Raw genomic sequence first — 18,054 nt, 5'->3', positions numbered from 1 at the left:
GCTTCTCCCTCTCACACTCCCCCTGCTTGTGTTCATTCTCTTGCTGTGTCTCTCTCTGTCAAATAAAAAACAACACAGACCCCTGAACAACACAGAGATTAGGAGCAAGAACACCCTGCACAGTTGATTTGAGTATAACTTTTGACTCCCCCAAAACTTAACTACCAATAGTCTACTATTGACCAGAAGCCTTACCAGTAACATAACCTTAACATATATTTTGTACATTACTATACTAAAGTAAGCTATAAAAAAGAAAATGTTACTAAGAAAATCATAAGGAAGAGAACACATTTATAGTACTGTATTGTATTTATTGAAAAAAATCTGCATAAGTGGACTCATGCAGTTTAAACCTGTGTTGTTCACAATCAACTGTATTTACCATTTGACCCAGCAGTGCTACTCCGACATGTTTAACCTAAGTGAGCCAAAAACTTGTGCTCCCACAAAAACCAGTACATGAATGTTTACAACTGCTTTATTCACAATCAGCAAAAACAAGAAACAATCAAGATATTCAACAGAGGATTGTTACACAATCCCAGTACACACATACAATTGAATAGTACACAGCAATAAAAGGGAACAGACAACCGATTCATGCAACAGCACAGATGAATGTAACTCAGTGAGAGAAACGAGAACTAAAAGACTACATATTTTATGATGCCATTTATATGACATTCTCGAAAAGCAGAATGACAGAATTGGAAAACGGAGCAATAGTTGTCAGGGCTGGTACAGGAAGAGATGAGGATTTCAACAGGATACGTTAGGGCCATTTTATAGTAACAGAACTGATCTATATGATAATGTGGTGGTAGATACTTGACTGCATGCATTTGTCAAAACCCATGGAGCTGCACACTACAAAGAATACAAGCAAGTTGTACTATATGCAAATTTTTGTTAAAAAAAAAAAATCAACCAGGATGTCAAGATAATCTAGGATAGGGGGTGCCTGGGTGGCTCAGTGGGTTAAAGCCTCTGCCTTTGGCTCAGGTCATGGTCCTGGGGTCCTGGGATCAAGCCCTGTGTCGGGCTCTCTGCTCAGCAGGGAGCCTGCTTCCTCCTCTCTCTCTGCCTGCTTCTCTGTGATCTCTGTCTGTCAAATGAATGAATAAAATAAAAAAAAAAATCAAACAAACTAGAAGCTACTATGCACAAACTTCTAAAAAAAAAGATAATCTAGGATAGATAGAATAAAAACTGATAGATCAGTCTAATTGCATTACATGTAGGATAACCTAACTGAAGGATGTTTAGGTAATATATATACACAGAGGGACAGATGTAGATATAATTATAGAGATGTTTACATACATAATTTAGTAGATAAATATATGTCTCCTGACTCTGTCTACTGAGAAAGACTTGAGGTAGTGATATGCCAGGAGCTACAATATTTTCAGGGCCCAATTCTCAGTTTCTAAATACCATGCCCTGAAAGAAGGAACCAGGGCTCCTAGGACAAAGGACTGACTCTGGTGCTGGGATAGGGCAAGGACAAATGGAGTATCTTGAAGTGTCAGAAAGTAGGGAAGCATGGATTGGAAGAACAAATATTGTGAAAATGTCTATGCTACCTAAAGCAATCTAGACATTTCATGCAATCCCTATCAAAATCCCACCCATTCTTTTCAAAGAAATGGAACAAATAATCCTAAAATTTATATGGATTCAGAAAAGACCTCGACTAGCCAAAGGAATATTGAAAAAGAAAGCCAAAGTTGGTGGCATCACAATTCCGGACTTCAAGCTCTATTACAAAGCTGTCATCATCAAGACAGCATGGTACTGGCACAAAAACAGACACATAGATCAATGGAACAGAGAGCCCAGAAATAGACCCTCAACTCTATGGTCAACTCATCTTCGACAAAGCAGGAAAGAATATCCAATGGAAAAAAGACAACCTCTTCAACAAATGGTGTTGGGAAAATTGGACAGCCACACACAGAAAAATGAAACCGGACCATTTCCTTACACCACACACAAAAATAGACTCAAAATGGATGAAGGACCTCAAGGTGAGAAAGGAATCCATCAAAATCCTTGAGGAGAACACAGGCAGCAACCTCTTCGACCTCAGCCGCAGCAACTTCTTCCTAGCAACACTGCCAAAGGCAAGGGAAGCAAGGGCAAAAATGAACTATTGGGATTTCATCAAGATCAAAAGCTTTTGCAGAGCAAAGGAAACAGTTAACAAAACCAAAAGATAACTGACAGAATGGGAGAAGATATTTGCAAATGACGTATCAGATAAAGGGCTAGTATCCAAAATCTATAAAGAGCTTAGCAAACTCAACACCCAAAGAACAAATAATCCAATCAAGAAATGGGCAGAGGATGGGGCGCCTGGGTGGCTCAGTGGGTTAAGCCGCTGCCTTCGGCTCAGGTCATGATCTCAGAGTCCTGGGATCGAGCCCCGCATCGGGCTCTCTGCTCAGCAGGGAGCCTGCTTCCTCCTCTCTGCCTGCCTCTCTGCCTGCTTGTGATCTCTCTGTCAAATAAATAAAATCTTTAAAAAAAAAAAAAAAAGAAATGGGCAGAGGACATGAACATACATTTCTGCAAAGAAGACATCCAGATGGCCAAGAGACACATGAAAAAGTGCTCCACATCACTCGGCATCAGGGAAATACAAATCAAAACCACACTGAGATATCACCTCACACCAGTCAGAATGGCTAAAGTTAACAAGTCAGGAAATGACAAGATGCTGGCAAGGATGCTGAGAAAGGGGAACCCTCCTACACTGTTGGTGGGAATGCAAGCTGGTGCAACCACTCTGGAAAACAGCATGGAGGTTCCTCAAAATGTTGAAAATAGAACTACCCTACAACCCAGCAATGGCACTACTGGGTATTTACCCTAAAGATACAAACGTAGTGATCCGAAGGGGCACGTGCACCCGAATGTTTATAGCAGCAATGTCTACAATAGCCAAACTATGGAAAGAACCTAGATGTCCATCAACAGATGAATGGAGAAAGATGTGGTATATATATACAATGGAATACTATGCAGCCATCAAAAGAAATGAAATCTTGCCAGTTGTGACGACGTGGATAGAACTGGAGGGTATTATGCTTAGCAAAGTAAGTCAATCAGAGAATGACAACTATCATATGATCTCCCTGATATGAGGAAGTAGAGATGCAAAGTGGGGGGGTTTGGGGGATAGGAAAAGAATAAATGAAACAAGATGGGATTGGGAGGGAGACAAACCATAAGAGACTCTTAATCTCACAAAATAAACTGAAGGGTTGCTGGCGGGAGGGGGGTCGGGAGAGGGTGGTGGGGTTATGGACATTGGGGAGGGTATGTGCTATGGTGAGTGCTGTGATGTAAACCTGGCGATTCACAGACCTGTACCCCTGGGGCTAATAATACATTATATGTTTATAAAAAATTTTAAAAATTAAAAAAAAAAAAAGAAAGTAGGGAAGCAGTCGAAAAGCACAACAGTGGCAGCAGAGAAACACAGGAGACAACCTCAAAGAGATGTCAATGGCTAAAACTGTAACAATTTGAGCAACAAATATAAATAATGATAGTGCTATATTATAATTCAAAGAATAAAGTAAATATTCATGAGTCCAAAATAATATAAATGACTAAAAATACTTTAAAATGAAAAAAAGAGGGCAAGTCTTCCTTATGGAAAAATATGGAAAAATTCCAAATAATAAATGTAGAATAAACGAGGAAAAGAGAAAATTACCATTAGAATTCCATAGTAAAAATCACTGCAGGTGCGAGCCACTGAGGAATGCTAAAATTAGTGGATAAAATTTTAAGAAGCAGCAGGATAGTAAAGTATCTCCCCAAGAATATTTACGAATTACTGTGATTTCAGCATATACCTACAAATTATTTGATACACCTAACTGCAGAAAGAAGAGTGTAATTCTTAATCCCCTTCTGTTGAATGTGGGCTGAAGTTAAGTTACTCCTAACAAACAGTAGGAAAAAAAATATTAATTTTGCAGTGGAGGAACTTGGCAGCCTCTATTAGAGACTGAATATGTCCTCTCAAATTCATAAGTTGAAACTCTATCCCCCAATTTGATAGTTTTAAGATGGGGCCTCTGGGAAGTAATTAGACTTAGAACAGGTCACAAGGGTAGGACCCTCATGATGGAATTAGTATCCTTATAAGAAGGAGATGCTTAATGACTGAGCCACCCAGGCGCCCCATCTATGGCATTTTGTTATAGAGGTCTGAGCTAAGATACTTCAATCAAGTGTCCAAGAGATTAACAAAACTGGTAATAAAACAAGCGGATACATATAATCCCTGATATGATACGATGTGATAAGGACACTTCACCTCTGTGCTATTCTTCCTAAAAATTCATGAATTCATAAAAATTCATAAATTCTTAAGAATCCACCCAGCCTATCATGGGAAAGCATCAGCAAAGTGAGGAACTGTCTACAAAATAACTTACTGGTCCTGTCAAAGCCCTAAAGACAAACAAAAAACGAAGGCTCTGTCACAGATCAGAGGAAGCTAAGGAGACATGACAACTAAATGCAACAAGATACCTTGGACTGTATTCAGGAACAGAAAAAAAAAATAGTGGAAATGGTATAGTTTTAGCTAATGGTATTTCAGCAATGTTAATTTCCTAGTTTTGATAAATGTACCATGATTTTGTTAGATGTTAAGACATGAGAAGATGTAATACTTAGAGGAAGCTGAGTGAAGAACAAGGCATTTTCTGTACTATCTTTGCAACAATTCTGCAAATCTAAAAATTATTGCAAAATAAGCTTTTAAAGCATAAACGGAAAAAAGTGCTGGCAATGACTTACTAAACTGACACAACTTTTAAAAAATTTTATTTATTCATTTGAGAAAGAGAGGGAGTGTGTACACACATAAGCTGGGGCAGGGAGTGGAGCATGATGAAGGAAACAGACTCCCCTCTGAGCGGGGAGCCTGATATGGGGCTCGACCCCAGGACCCCGAGATCATGACCTAAGCTGAAGGCAGACACTTAACTGACTGGGCCACCCAGGCGCCCCTCTATGACACTATTTTTTAGACAAATGATTGCACCACACATAACCCGAGTGATCTTCCTAAAAAGCAAATCTGGTCATGTTATTTCTCTGTTTAAAGTTTTCTAATGGTTTTTCTTGCCATCAAGAAAAAATTCAAAATTTTAAACGTAAGTCTGTAAGACATTGGGAGCCACAATAATTCACCCCCGCCCCACCGCCAAAATGTCCATGTCCTACTCAACAGAACATGTGAATATGATACATTACATGGCAAAGGGAGCTGAGGTTGCAGACTGTATCAGGATCATTAATCAGCGGACCTTAAAATCAGGAGAAAAGCCTGGATTATCCAGGTGAGCTCAACGTAATTGTAAGAGTCCTTAAAAGCAGAAAAGAGTCAGAGAGGTGTGACTACAGAAGATCCTAAGAGATGGCGCCAGATGTTGCTGGCTCTGTAGACAGAAAGAGGGGACCATGAATCAAGGAATGCAGGCAGCCTCTAAAAGTGGGAAAAGGCAAAGAAACGGATAGTCTCTGGATACTCTCCCTCAGCTTTGAGGAGGGAATTCAGCCCTGCTGACGCCTTGATTGCAGTCTTTTTATGTTTTTTAAGAAATTTTTTCTTAAAGATTTTATTTATTTAAGAGACACAGAGGTATCAGTAAATAAAACGTAATTTTATTAAACCAAAGGAGCCTATCATTAGGTCAAAGTGACACAGAATGATGACCTAGCAGGAAGGGAGCAAAGAAGCCACAACATATCAGGAAAGAGTATATGCGAGAGTTTTACCTCAAAAGGCCATCAAAGGGGTTGGTAAGCGCAGAATACAGTTAAGTTGCCTTGTAAAGCCTTCTGAAGGGGAAATAAACATGTGATACTTTTCTAAAATCCGCTTTTTAAAAATACAAGTGTCTAAAGTTTAATTCCTTCAAGAATGCCACCACCTAAAATTTTAGCACTAAGGTAGCCCTGAGTATAAAAAGGCTGAGAAAAACACTGTTCCACACGCACTCTGACCATACTAAATTTTTCTCAAACTGTGTTTGTTCACCTCTGACCAACCCCCCCCCCCCACTTGGAATCTTCAAAAATTCCCTCTTCCCCGCTTCATCTGATCAACTTTTACTCATTCTTCAGATCTCAGGTCAGCTCTGCTTCTAGAAAACATCTGCTAACCCGGCAAGTGAATGGCTACTTAATGTTGCATCTGTAGTATCCTGGACCACAATGCTAGCACTTTTCACATGCTACTGTAACTGTCTGACTGCAAACTCAGTGAAGAAGAAGTCTAGTTTGCTCTCGGCTCTATCATATCCCTAAAGCTCAGCATAGTGCCTGGTTCATGGAAACGATTCCTATATTCTGAGTCTAGTAAAGTCTAGTAAATAATCATAAAATATTTCTGAATCAGGCATTTCCCTCATCATGATGGATCAACAAGGACTACATGGTAAGTAAAAAGAAAGAACACAAAACTTTAAGAGCTTCCGCTACTTAAAGCAACTTACACTCTAGTACAAGAACAAATCTGTTCTTGTACATTTGAACTTGTTTACTGTGGCATTTTACACATTTTACTCTACTAATTCAAGTAAAAGAACATCACTTGAAACGAAAGAAAAATAGTAATATATTGTATTTCATTATATCTAAGGTGTTTTGATGGTGCTGCTTTTTAAACCTACAAGGTATATTCTTTTTTTTTTTTTTAAAGATTTTATTTATTTATTTGACAGAGAGAAATCACAAGTAGGCAGAGAGGCAGGCAGAGAGAGAGGAGGAAGCAGGCTCCCTGCTGAGCAGAAAACCCGATGCGGGGCTCGAACCCAGGACCTGGGATCATGACCTGAGCCGAAGGCAGCGGCTTAACCCACTGAGCCACCCAGGCGCCCCGTACAAGGTATATTCTGCTACTATAACAAATTACCATAAATTTAGTGGCTTAAAACAACACAAATTTATTATTTTACAGTTCCAGAGGTCAGAAGCCCAAAATCAGTTCATGGGGCTAAGGTCCAAGTGTCATGGGCAGAGATGGTTCCTTCTGAGGCTCCAAGAAGAGAATCCCTCTCCCTGCCTTTTTCAGCTTCTAGTGGCGACCTGCATTCCTTGGCTTGTGTCCCCTTCCTCCATCTTCAAAGCACATCACTCCCACCTCTGCTTCTGTGGTCTCATTACTTTCTCTGCTGGCTGACTCCTTCTGATTCCCTCTAATCAGGTCTGTTGTGATTATATCAGGCCCACCCAGATCCAGGATAATATCCCCACTTCCTAATCTTAGCTGCAAAGATTTCAAAGATTAGGATGGGAACATAGTACCAGGCCATTCCTCACCTCACCACATCAGATGTCAATGGCAGCTTTTCAAAAAAAAAAAAAAAAAAAACTGTACTATAACTTCTACAGTTTCAGTAAAGCCAATTTCAAAATTTCACCAATTCTGGGACACCTGTTTGGCACAGTCAGCTAAGCGTCTGCCTTCAGCTCAGGTCATGATCCCTGGTCCTGGGATCATCCTGGGATGAGTCCCACATCGGATGCCTTGCTCAGCAGGGGCCTGCTTCCCCCTCTGCCTGCCTCTCTCTCTCTGACAAATAAATAAATAAGATCTTAAAAAAAAAATTACCAATTCTAAGATGCTCCCCAAATTCAGAGATAAAAATGTGGGAAAAAAAAAAGTGTTTTAGAATCTATGAAGTAATATAATTACCGCATCCACCAAATGGCTTAACAGTGACTCACAATAAGAGCATCAACAAATCACTGAAAAGCAGAAAAACTCAGACTATATACAATCTCTGAAAAGCTTCTACATTCTTAGCCTCAAGTGAGGTATGTCTGTATAAAAAAGGAAACAGATTATTCTAACACATTATCTACTCACTGTTACCAAACTGACTTGAGAAATAAACATAAGATTTTCAACAAACAGGCTATATACCTTTCAATGGAGGTACTTAGCTGGTCAGCCTGGCTAATACCATCAGTTAGATACCAGTTAGATACAGCCTCTGGTTATCACTAGACATCTATGCCCTTCTTGGTAAGACTAAATTATCACAAGATCTACCCAAAGGATATATCTGCCTCAGGGACATAATCTCTTTCTAGAGACTAGATTCCCACCAAAGAAAAATTTATTCTATTCTTGCTGTAAGCAAGCCAGACATGAAAATCCAAATTTACAAGGTAAATATTTTATGGAATATCTAGTCACTATACATTTATAAAAAAAATCATAAGCTCTCCTTAAATGAGTTTCTTCATCTTCTCCCTTGTCAGAGAAGTAACATTTTTTTAAAAGATTTTACTTATTTATTTGACAGAGAGAGAAATCACAAGTAGGCAGAGAGACAGGCAGAGAGAGAGAGAGGGAAGCAGGCTCCCCACCGAGCAGAGAGCCCCATGCAGAGCTCGTCCCAGGACCCTGGGATCATGACCCAAGCTGAAGGCAGAGGCTTAACCCACTGAGCCACCCAGGCGTCCCAGAAGTAACTTTTTTTTTCTTTTTTCTTTTTTTTTTTTTAAGATTTTATTTATTTGACAGAGAAAGATCACAAGTGGACAGAGAGGCAAGCAGAGAGAGAAAGAGGAGGAAACAGGCTCCCTGCGGAGCAGAGAACCCGATACGGGACTCGATCCCAGAACCCCAAGATCATGACCTGAGCTGAAAGCAGCGGCTTAACCCACTGAGCCACCCAGGTGCCCCAGAAGTAACATTTTTAATATCAAGAATATTTGTTTCATTAGTCTTTTCTTGAATCACATTTCAATATTTTTTAAGTCAGATTAAAGTTTTTTTTTTTCAGCACCTTAAAAAGAACATCAAGGTCAGCAAAGTATAAGCTCCTCTATCCTACAGACACACATTCATACTAACCTGGAGAGGCAGAATCAGATATAAGAACACAATTTATTCATCACTGAACTACCAAGAAATAGGTCAATATCCAGCTACTATGCATTTTAACAATCATTCTTGTTAAAGAATGCCACCAGTAAATAGTCACACAGCCCTGATCCTGCTTTCCCGTTATACCCCACAAAGCTGGTCCCTTGCCCCAGACCCGCAAGACCTCCTCATGATCCAGCTAATTAAAAGACTAAAGCCTGGAACATTACAGGCTTACAGAATCCTGTTCTGGTGTCAAGGCTGGTATCCATTCAGTCATCAGTACACGTAGTACTGATTACTCAATATTTTGGATATAGGACCCCTGGCAATAAAGTATCAATAATGTTGTTAAAATATACATTTTTTACAAGCCTAAAAAACAGATGACCACCACAACCCTAGTGATTTTATTTTTATTTTTTTAAAAAGAGTTTATTTATTTGAGAGAGAGAGAGATCACAAGTAGGCAGGAGAGGCAGGCAGAGAGAGAGAAGGGGGAAGCAGGCTCCCTGCTGAGCAGACAGCCCGATGCGGGACTCATGATCCCGGGACCCTGAGATCATGACCTGAGCTGAAGACAGAGGCTTAACCCACTGAGCCACCCAGGTGCCCCTTAGTGATTTTAAAAATGAGGAATTCCTAGGGTGCCTGGGTGGCTCAGTCAGTTGAGCGTCCGACTCTTGATTTCGGCTCAAGTCATGATCTCAAGGTCCTGGGATGGAGCCCCACATCAGGCTCAGTGCTCAGTGGGGAGCCTGCTTGAAGATTCTCTCTCTCTTTCTCCCTCTGCCCCACCCCACTTCCACGTGTTCTCTCTCTAAAATAAATCTTTTTTAAAATGAGGAATTCCAATCACATCTGGATACCCTGGATTATTCTTTTCTAATGGAAGACTAATAGCTACAAAACTAACTGTCCCAGTCACTGCTGGCAGACAGAGCCAGACACAGTCTATATGACCATTTGGATGAAATCTCACTGCATTAAGTCCATCAGTTCTCCTCTTTGGCTGCTTTAATAAAGAGTGTTAAGAGTAACGGGACTGGGGTGCCTGGGTGGCTCAGTGGGTTAGGTCTCTGCCATGGCCTCAGGATCCTGGGATCAAGCCCCGCATCAGGCTCTCTGCTCAGTGGGGAGTCTGCTTCCCCCTCTCTCTCTGCCTGCCTCTCTGCCTACTTGTGATCTCTCTCACTCTGTCAAATAAATAAATAAAATCTTAAAAAAAAAAAAAAAAAGAGTAACGGGACCAAAAGAAAACAGATACTGGTTGAGAACCTACTACATGCCAAGTACTTTGATTTTCTCTACATAATCTTACATGATTCTTACAACAACCCTGTGAAGTAGCACTATCATCATTTTACAAATAAGAACATGCAAGGTCATTAATATATACAGATTCAAAGAGTTGGTAAGTAGTGAAAAGGCCAGGCATTGCAGGTTCCAAAGCTCATTTCACAATACCTGTTTCTCAGAAATACTAGAAACAACAAGCAAGCTACAACTTGGCCATTGGCTTAGGCAAGGCATTTTACTACTCCCTCTCGCTTCCCTACCTCATCCTGCTTTTCCTTGGCTCCTATTACAAGCACCTTCCAGCACAGAATTTTAGAAAACTTGAAACCAATTAAATCCACCTTCCCACAAGCCAGCTAGCTGAGGTAGATGGCCATTAGAGGGAACCTTCCAAGAGCAGATCTGTTGGAGGGAGGAAGGGCTGGGCAGGGGAATAAGATAATAAAAAGATGGAAACAGTGATTGAGCCTTAAATATAGGAAAGGATAGGGAGAGCTGGCCCTACACAGATCCTTTTAGGGGCGTCTTCAAAAACAATAGTGAATATGAAGCCAAGTTCACTTACTCAGTTGAGTGCCTACTGCCTGCTGCCATTGGGAATATGATGAGGAAAACTCATATAGTCTCCACCATCTGAAGAAATTATATCCTGGTATTCTGAAGGAGATGGAATGTAGGAGACTCTCATTTGCTAAGTATCTCATTTTGCTAAGCACCAGGTACTTTAAAAATAGTTACTTATTTAATATAATTCTCTCAACAACTCTAGAAGGAAGGTATTATTATCCCCTTCAGCTCAGAGATGTAAAGTAATTACCTCTACAAAACCTGGAGCTGTATCAAAGCCATCAACCTTCTCACTAGCCCACACCTTCTGACAATTCTGAATAAAACACAATCTGCTCTCACATGCAGGGCTGACTGTGAGGATGCTCTCATTTCTAGAAAAGTCCATTGAAGACTGGCTCAAAAATTTCAGTGTCTTTAGGCTTCTAATACTTCAGGGTTTACAGATAATTAGGAAAATGAAGTTAGCTGAAATACTATAATCAGTGGCAAGGAATGGGGTTTACAAAAATTATTACAGATCTAGTCTCAGAAACCAGGGGGTAGGGAGGGTGTGGAGTGGGAATAAGATACCGCAATAACTAATGCAACACAAACAGCAATGAAAAAGAAAAGTTAAACCCAGATAAAAGGCACTTGTTTATATAAGGAATGATTTTTAAGATTCTCGAGATATTGGGGCGCCTGGGTGGCTCAGTGGGTTAAGCCGCTGCCTTCGGCTCAGGTCATGATCTCAGAGTCCTGGGATTGAGCCCCGCATGGGGCTCTCTGCTCAGCAGGGAGCCTGCTTCCTCCTCTCTCTCTCTGCCTGCCTCTCTGCCTACTTGTGATCTCTCTCTGTCAAATAAATAAATAAAATCTTAAAAAAAAAAAAAAGATTCTCGAGATATTAATCAGCTTAGAAGGAAATGCTGTATCCAGATGGTTACATTACACCATGGCAATATCTTCACCAGAGGACCTGATGCTTCTGCTAAGCTATAAAGGAAGACTAGAAACCTGAGACACAGATCCTGCTCTGAGCAAAAGGAACTTACTTCAGACACACTAGGGAGATTTTTATCCATTTAAATTTTGCATGTGCTCTCAAAGCTGAAGTGTTTCCTATAACTGACCAGATAGTACTACTGAGCGAAAGGTATGTTTATATCTTCCATAATGGATCCCAGTAATTCCCATTACTAACTCATCTTTCTCACATGACTGGCTACAGAAATGATAAAACTGCCAGTAGTATCATTCCTGGAAAAGGCATATGGAAAGAAGAAAACACGTTTTCATTTGAAAATGAGTACCATTTGCTTCTTAAATAGAATGAAGCGGTAGTGGTTTACTGTTAAATCTGAGTGCCCCCCCCACCATCAAAAGCTTTTAAACTATCTCTTTCAGGGGCACCTGGGTGGCTCAGTCTGTTAAGTCTCTGCCTTTGGCGCAGGCTGTGATCCCAGGGTCCTGGGACTGAGTCCCGCACCGGGCTCTCTGCTTGGTGGGAGGACTGCTTCTCCCTCTCCCACTCCCCCTGCTCGGGTTCCCTCTCTTGCTGCCTTTCTTTCTGTCAAATAAATAAGCAAAACCTTTAAAATAAATAAATAAATAAGCTAATTAAAATGTCTCTTTTAATTTAAGTCAACTGGGAGAAATTTTGGAATTACACCATCATATTACCAGGATATTATTTCACTCAATCTTCCCTTCTTTGAGGACTGGGCTTTAGAGAGAATCTCAAAAGGTGGAGTAAAATCTGAAGAATATTCAACTAACACTTCATATGGAAATATAAATAATTCTGAAAGCCCATAAGCTGCTCAGTGAAAAACTGAAGTATAGAAATACAAGTACACAAAAGGAAGTTTAAGACAACTACGTCACAGGGTCAAGTCAAACTGTATCTTCAAATGAGTGGGGGGAAAGCATGTGAGCAGGTAAACCTAGAAAACAAAAGTGATAATGAAGTCTCAGTTTTCTGCCTATTCCCTAACCTTGCAAAAATAGGTCAAAGTCTCTAAAGAGACTTTCTATAGTCTCTTAATAGAAAGAGAACTGGAGGAATTAGGAAGACTGAATTGGACTTGATGTAACAAATGTTTAATGAATACCTGAATATACAGCAGTGACAAGGGCAACAAAACTGCAGCCCTCACAAAGTTTACACAGGAACTGGTGAAAAACATACCCACCTAACCTTTCCGGATCTTGGTTTCATCTACAAAACTGGACACCTACAAAATGGACCAGGTGTTTTTCAGACTGCACTCCAAGAACACCTAAACCCCTACCTCTATTTTAACTGTAGCAGGTTCACTTTTTTCAGATTTCTCCATCAGTGCTCTAGCCGCTACTTTCTTTGAAAAACTAAATCTGATTTTTAAAATGTTGGATAACCATTAAAATAAGTGATCACTAGACACCATTCCAGTTTAACAATTCTGTCTCCTGTAATGTTTCATATGCACACTTCTGACCTGTTTCTTTTCACCACGTCTGGAATTCCACAGAGACACATTAAAAGGCAAACTGTTTCATGTAGGCCTAAAGAATAAACCAAAACCCCGAAGGACTGCTTAATCTTTATCTATAAATGCCAATACAATGCAGCAAAAAATTTCTTTTCTAAGATTAGCAAAAAAAAAAAAAAAACCCAAAACTATATTTGACCTTGTTACTTCTCAACTTAAGCTACTACCTTCCATAAAACAACAAAAAAATTGACTCTAGTTCTTTATCTTTTTTAAATTGAGATATAACTGACATACGCTCTATTAGTTTCCAGTATGCAACATGATTCAATATTTGTATAAATTACCAAAATGATCACTAGAATAAGTGTAGTTAACGTCTGTCACCATACATAATTACAGATTTTTTTTTTCTTGTGATGAGAACTGGTAAAATTTACTCTCTTGGCCTATGAAGGAGATGGAATGTAGGAGGAATTTAATTTCCAAATTCCATGACAATGACATTTAAGGCTTTTTTGCAACCTGACCCCTTTTTAAGTATTCCTTTCAGCTTCAATGCCTTGGGTTCTCCCTATTACCCAGCACACTTCTTGCCTCTTGACAGCTTAGTTTCTAAACATGCCATGCACTTGCACAATTAGAGACTTTAGTTCATGCTGTAACCTCTGCCTCAAGACAGTCTTGCCCTCCTCCTATTCCTACCCTTCAAATCCATCAAGGTCAGAATCAACTTGAATGTCAACAAAATAAGGGTGAATTTAGGATAAAGGCAGGGATTCTGATTTCTACTAGGCTAATCTTAAGTACCCAACTGGTAAATACGCAACAAATGCTAGTAATGAATTATGTTAAAGTAATGATTACAAACATCAGAAACAAAGCATCATCTATATTTGGCGTCTAATGTTCTTAACAGATTTAATATCCTCATTACAATAGATATCCTGGCATCTCTTGGGCCTTCACAAAATTTATAAGGCTAAGATCCGTATTTGCCACTTTAAAAAATCATTCACAGGGCACCTGAGTGGCTCAGTGGGTTAAAGCCTCTGCCTTGGGCTCAGGTCATGATCCCAGGGTCCTGGGATCCAGCCCCACATTGGACTCTCTGCTCCGCGGAGAGCCTGCTTCCTCCTCTATTTCTCTGCCTGCCTCTCTGCCTACTTGTGATCTCTGTCAAATAAATAAATAAAATCTTAAAAAAAAAATCATTCACTAACAAAATAATGCATACCCAGAAAATCAAGAAAAGACAATCCTTGGATGACTGTTAAATATGGGTTTACAATACTCCAAAAGACTTGCAATCTCTCCTTAAATAAACGTGCCAGTTCCTTTACACAGAAGATCGTTTAAAAGGAAAAACAATTTATATCAAGTTTACAAGGACAAACACTGCTCAGAAATATCTTTATGAATGTTCAGGACAGGAACACAAAATCTACTACACTGTTCACTCTACACCCTAGTAAACAATGACTACTGGAAGTAAAGCATGTAATACTGACAAGTATGGCTGATCCAAAGGATAGTCGGCCCAAGACATCACTTTTATGAAAAAAAAATTCAACCTCTGATTCTCGGGATAAATGGTATTCATGTTTGAAAAGCGTCAGCTGAAAAACCACATATTGGCTGAACTGATTTATATAGTCCAGTGAATTTCCATTAACAAATTGGACAAAACAGGTCAGTCTAACAACTGTTTGAAAAGTACTAGTGTAGTTTTGTTCTCTTACAAAAACAGGGCCTTTTTCATGACTTTCGAAGGTTCTCATCTAAAATACTATCAAGTTTATAACGTGAGGTCCTCCTTTCCCGGCGCCACCCACAAACATTCAGATCGCAATGATCAGGGAATAAATATCCTAGAAATGATCGTTTTTCACTTGAATATCCCTCATACCAAAATGCTACGACTTTAGCATGAACGCGGCTTTCAAATCGCACTGGCTGCTGCCTGTATGAAGGCCTTGAAAGCTTCCCTCCAAGCGGGGCCAACTCTGGCACACTGTCGTCTTTCTGAAAGTGGAGCTGGCGGAAAAAAAAAAAAAAAATGTTCCCCCCTCCCCCTCCATCTAAAGGTGTTCGTTTAAATCCGTCTGACACCTGCTCCCTTTCCAACACCACAAGCAGACTCCAAACGCCAGAGCGGCAGCCGCAGCAGCAGTGACAGAGCCTGCGGCCGAACTGGGTCACGATTACGATTACACTTGTGTTGCATATTTACACCCTTTTGTCTACAAACTTGAGCGCTAACTTAAGTTCCCTTCAAGGCAACGTGCTCGCTGGGCCGCAGAAATCAAAGCAATTTTCCTGAGACGGGAAGGGCACAATCCGTGCAGCTCGCCGGCTACACCAGGCTTCCCCAGACCGCGCACTCCGCGGCCTCGCCTTATCGCCGGCGAAAGGGTCGCTCGGGGCAACTCGCCGGCGCTGAGGCCGGGTTACGACGGTTTTTAAAGCGGACCTGGGCCCCTCCCTGTCCACCTCCCCTACTAACCCCGGACGCCTTCGGGCCTAGGGTCACATTACGTAAACAGCCCCGGCCCGAGCTTTCCCGGGTCGGCCCCCGCCCCCGCGCCACGGTGCCCGTCCCCTCCCCCCCGCGCCCCGCACCCCGCGCCCCCCCACAGTCCGCCCCCAGCTTGGCCTTGTCGGCGGCTTCCCTCACCCTCGCCCCCACCCCCGGCATCCCCCGCCCCATCACCCCTCTGGGCCCGGCCCGGTGTGTCCTGAGCGGCCGCGTAGGCTGCCCCGCCGGCGCTAGGCCCCGCGCTCCGCTGGGGCGGGCCGCCTCACCGTTCTGCTGGTGCGGCGCCGGGCCCGGGCCTGCGGGCGCGTCGGCTCCTGAGGCTGTGGCTCCGCCAAGCTTGGGCGAAATCCGGGCGCTGGCGGCCGGATGAGGGGACTCGGCGGGGGCCGACATGACGGCGCGGCTGGCGGCTGCTGCTCCGCTTCGGGGAGGTGGGCGGAGGGAAGGGAAGGCGGGGCCGGAGAGGCGAAAGGAAGAGGAAGGAATGCGCCCCGCGTCACCGAGGGAGTCGCCCGGGACCGCGGCCGGGCGTGCCGGCGCTGCACCGCGGAGCCAAGCTAGGCCGCCGCGAGTGCCGCGACCCTGGACCCTGGCCCCTGACCCCTGGCCGGTCCCGCCCGGCGATGCTGCGCGCCCCCAACGCTGAGTGCGAGGTTCCAGCCTCGGGTTGGTCCCCGCACCGCGGGCCTCGGGCCGCCGCTGCAACGCCCCCTGCCGGCGGAAGCCCGGCGCTTTCAGGCCCGAGGCGGAGTGGGGGGCCGCGGCCTCACCACCAACTTGGCGACAACAGCTCTGGCCTCGGCGTAGCGAGGGTCGCTGTGAGGCGGGAGGGATGGACCCCGGTAGGAGAAGGAAACCTGGGCCGGCTCCCACCGGTGCGGAGGCTGGGCGCGCGGCGAGCCTGGCGCGACGTTGCTGGGAGGGGGATCCGAGAGCCGCGGGGTGACATCCGGAGCCCTGGGGCCACGCTGCACCGGACTGACCCCACCCACCCGTCCTCCCTTCCCCCTGGATTCGGTTTTGTTTTTTAATCCTGAATTTCCCCTCCTTACTTTTAACTCTAAAGGAAATATGGCTTTCAGGGTCCCTGAATTCCCAGGGAATTCTAATCCTCAGCAGAGGAGAAGGAAACATTTCTCTTTGATAAGCACAAGAATCGAAATAATATTCTAAACTTTTCCCGCCGACTTAAACCTGGAGAAGAGGAAGGAGAAAACAGAGTAAGAGAAACTGGAGGACAAGCTTTATCTTTATGATTTTTGCCAAGGGTAGCTTCATTCTTTGATGTTTAGGAAAGGAGCTCCAGCATCCGAAGCAAAAATTCAGTTTGCTTCCTCTACATTGTAATCTTTGAATCCCTGACCTGTCCCAGCATGCTGACAGGCAAGCAAGTCTTGGACTACATTAGCCAAGTCGTCTCGCCATCTTGGAATTCTGAGTATGCTACCATCATTCTGTATTCGAAATGGAATTGCTCAGAAACATCATTGAACTCGAAATGGGATCTAGCAAGATATTTCTGGAGTGATAAGTCTAATTTACTGAATTAATTATGGAGATCATGTAGTGTGTTCCGGAATAATGCAAAGCTTGCCTCTCCTCATTGCCATAAATTAATGGTACTTGGTGCTTTAATGACCCAAATGGACTACAAATAGGATTTCAGTGGTTGGGTTGGTACTTTTGGGTTTTAGGATTTTCAACGATATATCACACTCCACTTAGACAACAGGGGGAAGCTCTTCCGACACTTTTCCAGGAGTTTTTTGAAAAAAGGCTCAGAAGAAAAACTCCTGGATAAGGGCTACCATTATGAGGGTAAGGGAATAATGAGGCAATTGGTATTGTGCCCCTGAATGTATTTTCCTGGGTATAGGAATCCTATTTTCATCACAGGTATATGGAATAAAGGTGAGCCCTGTTACTTTAGGGGCGACTTCTAAAGAGGTGGACTGGGACCATATGTTTCTGCAGATCTTCCCCACAGTCTTTACAACCTAAATTGCTTCCACTTTGTCCACTAATTCACTGTAGTTTTTTTCTAGTATGGTTATAAGATTCTTTTGCATGTCAGATCCTACAACCTTTTAAAAAATGTTATTTCACTCCATTACTTTAAGTTCCATGACTGCCATCAATGGAGAAAAGGAGGGAAAGGAGGAAGGATTGAATGAATACTTAACCATATACCAGGCACTGTACTAGTCACTTGATACATTTAGTCCTCACAATAACTCTACAGGATATTTTTCTTATCCCCACTTTACCAGAAGAAACTA

At 42.4% G+C, this 18,054-nt stretch overlaps 1 protein-coding gene across 6 annotated transcripts in view; it reads right to left on the bottom strand.

Annotated features, from left to right (window-relative positions):
* Positions 1-16,657, bottom strand: part of SEC24B (SEC24 homolog B, COPII coat complex component) — a 90,361-nt gene extending 73,704 nt beyond the window's left edge. For 5 of the 6 annotated variants that reach the window (XR_007125195.1, XM_047718189.1, XM_047718190.1 and 2 more), the window contains exon 1: positions 16,042-16,657. Coding sequence is in view for 5 of the 6 variants with exons in the window: in XM_047718189.1 (XP_047574145.1) it covers positions 16,042-16,168 (127 nt within the window). In the remaining variant the exon portion in view is untranslated. The remainder of the gene's footprint in view (positions 1-16,041) is intronic. The other variant, XM_047718193.1, reaches the window with a different exon arrangement.
* Positions 16,658-18,054: the final 1,397 nt, after the last annotated feature.

The sequence above is a fragment of the Lutra lutra genome, chromosome 2 (genome assembly GCF_902655055.1).
Source record: "Lutra lutra chromosome 2, mLutLut1.2, whole genome shotgun sequence".
Taxonomy (NCBI): domain Eukaryota; kingdom Metazoa; phylum Chordata; class Mammalia; order Carnivora; family Mustelidae; genus Lutra; species Lutra lutra.
This window is presented reverse-complemented; position numbering and strand designations above follow the sequence as displayed.